Genomic DNA, 7,715 nt, shown 5'->3' with positions numbered 1-7,715 from the left:
TGTTATGGCAGCTGGAACAGACTAAGACCATCTGGCACACAGTAGGGGTTTTACAGTGTTTGCTGAATGAATTAATTAATGAGAGAAAGGAAACAGACTCCCTTTTCCTGGTGCCTGGGTGACTCTAGGTCCCAAATGCCCTATCTGAAGACCCTCAGAGCCCCAATTGCAGGAGGGGTCCTGTGGCTCCCTCTCCCTGACCCTTTGAACATCCCCAGTATCTGCTGAGTTCTCAGAGGGGTTGGATCTCGGTGTAATCTCATACTCAGCACCCTGCGCTCATCCATGCAGCCAGGTGTTTGGCTTGGAGGTTCTTAGTGCCTCAGCATCCCCCATCCCTCTCAGGACCCCCAGGTATCCTCACCCCATTCCTTGTGCCCTCTGTGCCCTGGTCTGAGACACACAGGGCATATACGGCTCCTGATGTGGGTTTGTGTGCCTTGGTGGCTTGAGCGACTGTTTGCCTTTGACAGATGAAGAAACAAGGGCACAGAGAGGTGAGAATGAACTTTCCTGAGGCCACAGAGCCCAGAATGCTGAGCCAGGATTTCAGCCCAAGTCTCGAGCCCCATGAAACCGCACTGCCTCTCCACAATCGTCCTTAGATACACTGCAGCAGCACACCCACACCCAGCTCCACAGACATCCATAGACCCACGATGACAGTCGTCCGCACCCCCCACCACCCGGGGGAGGAAGGCAGGTGGCCAAACTTCTGTTACAAACAGGTCTTTATTAAAGATGAGAAGCCAGGTCTTTATTAAAGATGAGGAGGGGGCAGGAAAGGGGGGCAGTGCCTCCTCTACCCACTGCCTTTGCCTGCCCGGGGTGAGGGAGCCCCTCTGCTCCACCCATGCCCCCCATGATGGCACATCTGTATGAGGCTGAGGCATGGGGGGCAGTGTGAAGAACAGGGGCAGGTTCCAAGAAAAAAGAAAAAACCCTTCCCACAGCCCTAATAAATAACAGAAGGGTTTGGGATGACCTGGGCACAGGCAAGGGGAGACACAGCACCCTGAACCCCAAAACCTCTGAAGTGGGGCAAGCCCTACTTAAGTAGGGGATTAGGAGGGAGTGGGTGAGAGGTGGAGAGGCCGCACACAGGGAGGGGCTAAGAGGAGAAGGGGTACCCCAAGGACCCTGCCATGGGGGAGCCTGCCCCCCACCCTACAGCTGGGCTTGCTGATTCTGAGAGAAGACTCAATGACAAACAATGACCTCATCTCCCTCCTCTCCTTTGCACATGCTTAGACACGGGCGGTCCCCCATTGACTGGAATCATGCCCACCCACTCTAGAAATTCTGGAAACCAAGGGCTCCTATTGGCTGTTCAGTCGCTCAACACTGGCTGGAGTTGCCCTCTTGCAGGAGGATTCTAAGAAGTGAAGAGAAGGCTCCCATTGGCTGGAGCCAACTCCTTTTGGTTAAAATTCTGAGAACCAGGGGTTCTCATTAGCTAGGCAATGGCCAATGGGGTCAAGCTTTGGCCCTTAAAAGGGCAAGAGTAGGGGCAAGAGCCCACCTTCCATTTGTGCCCATCTGAATATCTCAGAGGGCCAGAGAGGCAGGTGTCTCCCAAATGTCCTTCCAGCCATCTTCTAATGTCTGGGTCTGGCTGGCTTGGGGGGCAGGGGACTTTGGCACTCACGTGGCACACGCACACACACGCGTGGCAGGGAAGAAGTGGGGACTGGGCAGATTCTGGGTGGGTGGTCGGGCCTCACAGCAGGTGGTCACGGCTGGCAAACAGGTAAGGGCTAAAGTTGTCCCGGTGGAAGGGGGAGGGATAGAGTCCACTCAGGGTGTACAGGTCCCGCAGCAGGGGCGTGGGCAGCAGCAGCTTCCGGCCACGTCCACCACCCCCGCCTGGCCCCCCAGGTCCGGGGGAGGAAGGCGAGGGGCCCTGGCTGGGGGTGGGCGCTGGCAGGGGTAGGGGCAGGGGCAAGGGCGTCGGCTCAGACCTCAATCGAGGGCGGGGCACACGGGGCGACGAACACATGGCTGGGGCCCTGGAGGACACGCAGCTGGGGATCAGGTGGCCACGGCGGGCGCAGTTCTGCGACTCTGGTGGTCAGAAGCCAGATATCAGGGGATCAGAACACTTGGGAGGCAGCATAAAAACCTAGGTGAGACCTCTGGGGCAGTAGCTGCCCATCTGAAAGTCCCCCTGTTTAGTCCCCACACCCCCAACACTCACTGGATGGGGTGAGCCGTGCCGGTGTCGAATGCGGCCTGCAGACCTCGGGTTCCTGAGACAAAGAGACAGAGGGAAGGGGCTAGTGGCCCCCTGGGCCCTACCGGCCACAGCCACAAGGAGCTCATCAGGTGAAGAATCCCACGGAAAAGACAACCACAGTTCTCATGATTAACCGTGTCCCCTTGCGAAGAAGATGGGGGTGCTCCCTTTCATTCTTTGGGGCTGTCCCCCCAGGACCTGTGTCCACAGAGATGGGTGATCCCTCCACTTCCCCATGGTTCTGAGACCCCCACCTCTTGCCTGACTTCCTTCCTGCCTCCTTGGCCCCCTCCACCCACCACCCTCTCCAGCCGGGAGCAGCCCCCGGCCCCCCTTACCTGGGCCACACTTAACTTTTCGAGGGGGCTGTCCACGGTGGGGGCTTGGCCCAGGTCCTCCCAGGGAGAGAGCCTTCGGCCAGAGGGTGGCCGGCTCTGAAAGTTGTGCACGACGCAGGTGACCTGGAACAGAGGGAGAGGACAGTGTTGAGGCCTGGGGTCAGTCACATAGGAGCTATGTAAATACCATCCCCATTTTTCAGATAAGGAAACTGAGCTCAGGTTTTTAAAAACAGCTAATGCATAGTATGTGCCAGGCACTGTTGGTTCCATTTTACTATGAGGTAGGTGCAATTATTATTTATCCCACAGAGTCTGGACTAGGGTAAAGCAAGTAAGACCAAGTTGTACAGGGGCAGGGTTTAATTTTTTTTTTTTTTTTTTTTTTGAGACAGAGTCAAACTCTGTCACCCAGGCTGGAGTGCAGTGGTGTGATCTCAGCTCACTGCAAACTCCACCTCCTGGGTTCAAGCGACTCTTCTGCCTCAGCCTTCCGAGTAGCTGGGACTGCAGGTGTGCACCACCATTGCCAGCTAATTTTTTTTTTTTTTTTGAGGCAGAGTTTCACTCTTTCACCCAGGCTGGAGTGAAGTGGTGCGATCTCGGCTCACTGCAACCTCCGTCCCCCGGGTTCAAGCAATTCTCCTGCTTCAGCCTCCCGAGTAGCTGGGACTACAGGCTTGCACCACTACGCCTGGCTAATTTTTGTATTTTTAGTAAAGACGGGGTTTCGCCATGTTGACGAGGCCGGTCTCGAACTCTTGGCCTCAAGTGATCCACCCACTTCAGCTTCCCAAAGTGCTGGGATTACAGGCGTGAGCTACTGTACCCAGTCTTGATTCGTCTTTTATTTAGAATTTTTATATTTCTGTACATTATGATAGTTTTGTATTAACTTTGATTTTTAAAAATGTTTTGTTAAAATATGATTAATCTTGATTACTAAGTGTTTGGGCACCCTCTTAAAATTTGCATTCAAGGCCTTGCCTCACCCTGATCCTGGTATCTCATTTCACAGATGAGATGAGAATATCCAGGAAGGGTCAGGTTAAGGGACTGGCCCAAGGTCACACACAGTCCACACCCTTCTCCATCATGTGGTCCTGCCTCTTGGGTCAGAGAGCTGATGGGAAGGTTCCATGCTGGGAAGGTTGAGGAGGGGACTCACCAAAAAGGTGGCGATGGCCGCCCCTGTCAGGAAGCCAGCCAGCACGTCGGACCAGTGGTTTCGGTACTCAGCCACGCGGACCACGCCCACCAGGAAGGCCGGACACAGCAGGGCCAGGCAGAGCGAGGGTTTGACCAGGCGGGAGCCCTTCACGCGGAACACGAGAGTCACGTACATCTGTGGGGAGTCAGACTGGTCAGGGGACAAGTGGAGGCAAGTCTCTGAACCCAAGTGGACGCTCTTTTCTGGGCTAGAATGCATGGCCAGAGCGTTGGGGCTGGAGGGTGTGGCCAGGGGTTCCAGGGATGGAGTCATGGACTTCCCAGTGGGCTTTTCCAGGGAGCGTGACTAAAACGGCAAAGGGGGGTGGGGGTCAGGGATTGAGGTCTTGGAGTCTCATGGGCACCACTTGTAGGGCTAGGTGTGGCCAGAGCTCCCAAGAGCAGAGGACAAGGTCTGGGGCCCAGATGTCCCTGGTCCAGAGTCGTAGATGAGGGCAGACACTTGCTGGGTTAGAGCGTGGCCACAGAACCAGAGGGTGGAGTCAGGGCTAAGGGGGCAGGTCCAGGAGCTGTAGGAGGTGGAGCTCCTGACCCCCAGGGGACTACTGACAATATGGGAGCATAAACCCGGATGCCAGAAAAAAGAGTTGAAGCAACAGGGTATGTGAGCAGGAAAAAGCAGAGGACAGAGTTAGAAATCCCAGAGCAGTTAAGAGCAAAGAGTGTGGCCAGGGCTACAACGGGAGAGAACAAGGTCCCAAGGAGACGGGCAAGGGCTCCAGGAAGCCATCCATCTACCCAGTCTCCCAGCTAATATCTAGCGCCTGTAGCATCCTGGGGGCCTGGCTAGGCTCTAGGGGTTCCGAGTCTTGCACATCAGGGATAGTGTCCTGATCCCATAGGGTGGAGCCAATAGCTTCTCTCGCATTACGGGCTCAGGAGGCGTGGCCACAGAGCAAGGGCCGGAGGCAATGGACGGCGATAGGCTCTGGCTGGGGGCGTGGCTAGGATCTGGGAGGAGGAACTAGAGTTTCCAACAGGCCGCGGCGTGGAGCGAGCGCTTCCAACAGCACCAGGGGCGTGGAAGAGCTGAGGATCCAGCTCTGGCGGCTTCCAGGCCACTGGGCGCTGTCCAGCCCTCACACCCATTTCCAACCCCGAAGCTCCCGAGGCTCACCGCCGTGTAGGTGACTGCGTAGGCGCAGAGGGCCGCGTCCTTGCAGGGGAAGGCGCGGCGCGCGGCGGCCACGAGGCTGGGGCTGCCAGCGCAGGCACCCTGGTCAGTGACAAAGCGGTCGGGACCTGGCCGATCCGGAGAAGGTGGCAGGCAGCCCAGGGCCGTGTAGTTGGGGCGGCACACAGACAGGAAGTGTGGCGTAGGATTGCCGGTCACCACCTGCCCCGCGTTGGCGAAGATGGTTGTGGTGAAGAGGCCGAAGGAGTAGACCCCTAGGGGTGGGATAGTGGAAGCGGTTCATGCGCCGGGCCTGATGCTCCCACTGGTTCCATTGGGCCTCTTAGTTCCCTTTTCCTGTGACTGTCATTAAAGCACACTTGGGACCCCATAGTTGTGCCAACATCCCCCTTCCTTAAGGACCACCATGAAGACACTCTGAGGCCTCCTGCCCCCAGAGACCCTCATTATCTGGCCCCTGTCTTTCTAGGATTACCACTATGTCGGGGCGGGTCCTCCCTTGGAGCCCCATTATAGCTGGGCTTGGACCTCCCGGCCAACCCAACACCATTACATCAGGATCCACCCCATGTCTAGGGCGGCTAGGGAAAACCCTAATGGCATACCTGGGGCGCTTCCTGCCTGCCCTTAAACTGGCTACGACTGAGTTCATCACTCTCCTCCTGGGGCCACTAGTAAGTTAGAGCTGGGTCTCCCACCGTCTGCCTCTGGGACCACCATTATAGGTAAGCTCTGCCCCTCCCCCTTTCCCACAGCCACCACTTGAGGCTGGGACCCCATTTAAAGCACAGCCAGAGTCTCCTCTCCCTACCCAGGGGCCCCAGGGTGTTTGTCCTGTGCCTGTGTCTCTCTTTTGTGCCTGAGACTCTCCTTGTGGCATTTTGGGACCCTCTTCCTACAGTTGCCATCATGGTTGGGTTAGGCCCCACCCATATCCCTAGAACCTCCATTACATCTGGCCTGAGCCTAAGTCCCTTGTTGCTTCCTAACATCCCCACCATGGCAATTTCAGGTCCTCTTACTTCCCTGCTGGAATTCCCTTTTTTTTTTTTTTTTAAAGAGGTGGGGTCTTGTTCAGTCTCCCAAGTAGCTGGTACTCCCAAGTAGCTGAGTCTCTGCCTCAGCCTCCCAAGTAGCTGAGACTACAGGTATGCACCACCATGCCCAGCTTTTCCCTGGAATTTTTTTTTTTTTTTTGAGATGGAGTTTCGCTCTTGTTGCCCAGGCTGGTGCAGTCTTGGCTCACTGTAACCTCTGCCTCCCAGGTTCAAGGATTACAGGCACCCGCCACCATGCCCAGCTAATTTTTTGTGTTTTTAGTAGAGACAGGGTTACGCCATGTTGGTCAGGCTGGTCCTGAACTCCTGACCTCAGGTGATCGCCCACCTTGGCCTCCCAAAGTGCTGAGATTACAGACGTGAGCCACTGCGCCCAGCCTGGAATTATGATGACTGTCAGGCCCAAGACTTTCCTTCTATACCCACTTCCCGACCATTACCATGGGACTGATCCCGGGCCATATCTCTCACCCAGGAAGCGGACCAGCCTCCGCAGTGGGGGGCTGAAGCGACAGCAGGCTCCGGACACGATGGTGCTCTCCCCGATGACCGGGACGGCTGAAGGTGGTGCGGGGAAAAAGGCACGCGCCAGCTCCCCCAGCAGGATCTGTGGGCAAGACCAAGGTAGAGTCTTCCTGGCCTTCCAACCCATCCCCTCACCCACCCTCACCTGGCCCACCTGCCTCCTAGGAGGTCTTCACTGTCTCACCGTGAGGGTGGGCCCGGCAGTGACCAGTGCGTAGATGAGAGCAGGAGGCACTCGGCTGGCAGCCTCAGGCCCTGGGTAGGGCTTGGCGTAGGTACTGTCATAGCAGAAGAATCCCTGGGTGTGCACAGGGAAGGTGTCCGTGAACTCCAGGCGGTAAGCAAGCAGGATCACGATGCCCAGCAGCACCGACTGCCACCAAGCCAGGGCAGGGAGAGGTGGCGGAGAGAGAAGAGAGAGGGTCAGGGCTCCAGCTGAGGCCACAGAGGCAGAGATACAGAGATGGAGAGACATGGGTTAGAGACAGAAACTAGAAGATGGAGAGAGACAGAGACAAGGGGGAGAGAGACTGAGAGAAATGGGGAAAGGAGGTGAGAGAAGAGCCAGGGTTTAAGAGAAACAGAAGGAGAAGGAGATAGAAACAGAGAGAGGCCGTGTGCAGCGAGCGGCTCATGCCTGTAATTCCAGCACTTTGGAAGGCCGAGGCAGGAGGATTGCTTGAGCTCAGGAGTTTGAGATCAGCCTGGGCAACATAGCATGACCTCATCTCTGCACAACTATAGTCCCAGCTACTTGGGAGGCTGAGGAAGGAAGATTGCCTCAGCCCAGAGGGTTAAGACTGCAGTGAGCCATGATGGCACCACTGCACTCCAGCCTGGGTGACAGAGGGAGACCCTGTCTCAGAAAAAAGAAAGAAAGGAAAAGGAATGGCTGAAAGACAGGAAGAAAGAAAAAAAGAAAGTAAAGAAAAAAGTGGTTCATGCTTGTAATCCCAGCACTTTGGGAGGCTGAGGCAGGTGGATCACCTGAGATCAGGAGTTTGCGACCAGCCTGGCCAACATGACAAAACCCTGTCTCTACTAAAAATACAACAATTAGCCAGGCATGGTGGTGGACACCTGTAATCCCAGCTACTCAGGAGGCTGGGGCAGGAGAATCACTTGAACCTGGGAGGCGGAGGTTGCAGTGAGCCAAGATCATGCCACTGCACTCCAGCCTGGGCAGCAGAGCA

At 56.3% G+C, this 7,715-nt stretch overlaps 1 protein-coding gene across 3 annotated transcripts in view; it reads right to left on the bottom strand.

Annotated features, from left to right (window-relative positions):
- Positions 1 to 713: 713 nt before the first annotated feature.
- The window catches only part of LOC105550065 (lipid phosphate phosphatase-related protein type 2), a 9,561-nt gene continuing 2,559 nt past the window's right edge, over positions 714 to 7,715 (bottom strand). For 2 of the 3 annotated variants that reach the window (XM_011994920.1, XM_011994909.1), the window contains exons 3-9: positions 6,707 to 6,820; positions 6,469 to 6,604; positions 4,922 to 5,193; positions 3,743 to 3,919; positions 2,575 to 2,697; positions 2,198 to 2,249; positions 714 to 2,064 (exon numbers count right to left, since the gene is read on the bottom strand). In XM_011994920.1, the coding sequence (XP_011850310.1) occupies positions 1,721 to 2,064; positions 2,198 to 2,249; positions 2,575 to 2,697; positions 3,743 to 3,919; positions 4,922 to 5,193; positions 6,469 to 6,604; positions 6,707 to 6,820 (1,218 nt within the window). In that variant the 3' untranslated portion in view covers positions 714 to 1,720. Of the gene's footprint in view, positions 2,065 to 2,197; positions 2,250 to 2,574; positions 2,698 to 3,742; positions 3,920 to 4,921; positions 5,194 to 6,468; positions 6,605 to 6,706; positions 6,896 to 7,715 lie in introns of all 3 variants that reach the window. The other variant, XM_011994929.1, reaches the window with a different exon arrangement.

This window comes from Mandrillus leucophaeus, unplaced genomic scaffold, assembly GCF_000951045.1.
Source record: "Mandrillus leucophaeus isolate KB7577 unplaced genomic scaffold, Mleu.le_1.0 Scaffold112, whole genome shotgun sequence".
Lineage (NCBI taxonomy): Eukaryota > Metazoa > Chordata > Mammalia > Primates > Cercopithecidae > Mandrillus > Mandrillus leucophaeus.
The sequence above is the reverse complement of the archived record's forward strand: the minus strand, read 5'-3'. Positions and strand labels throughout refer to the sequence as shown.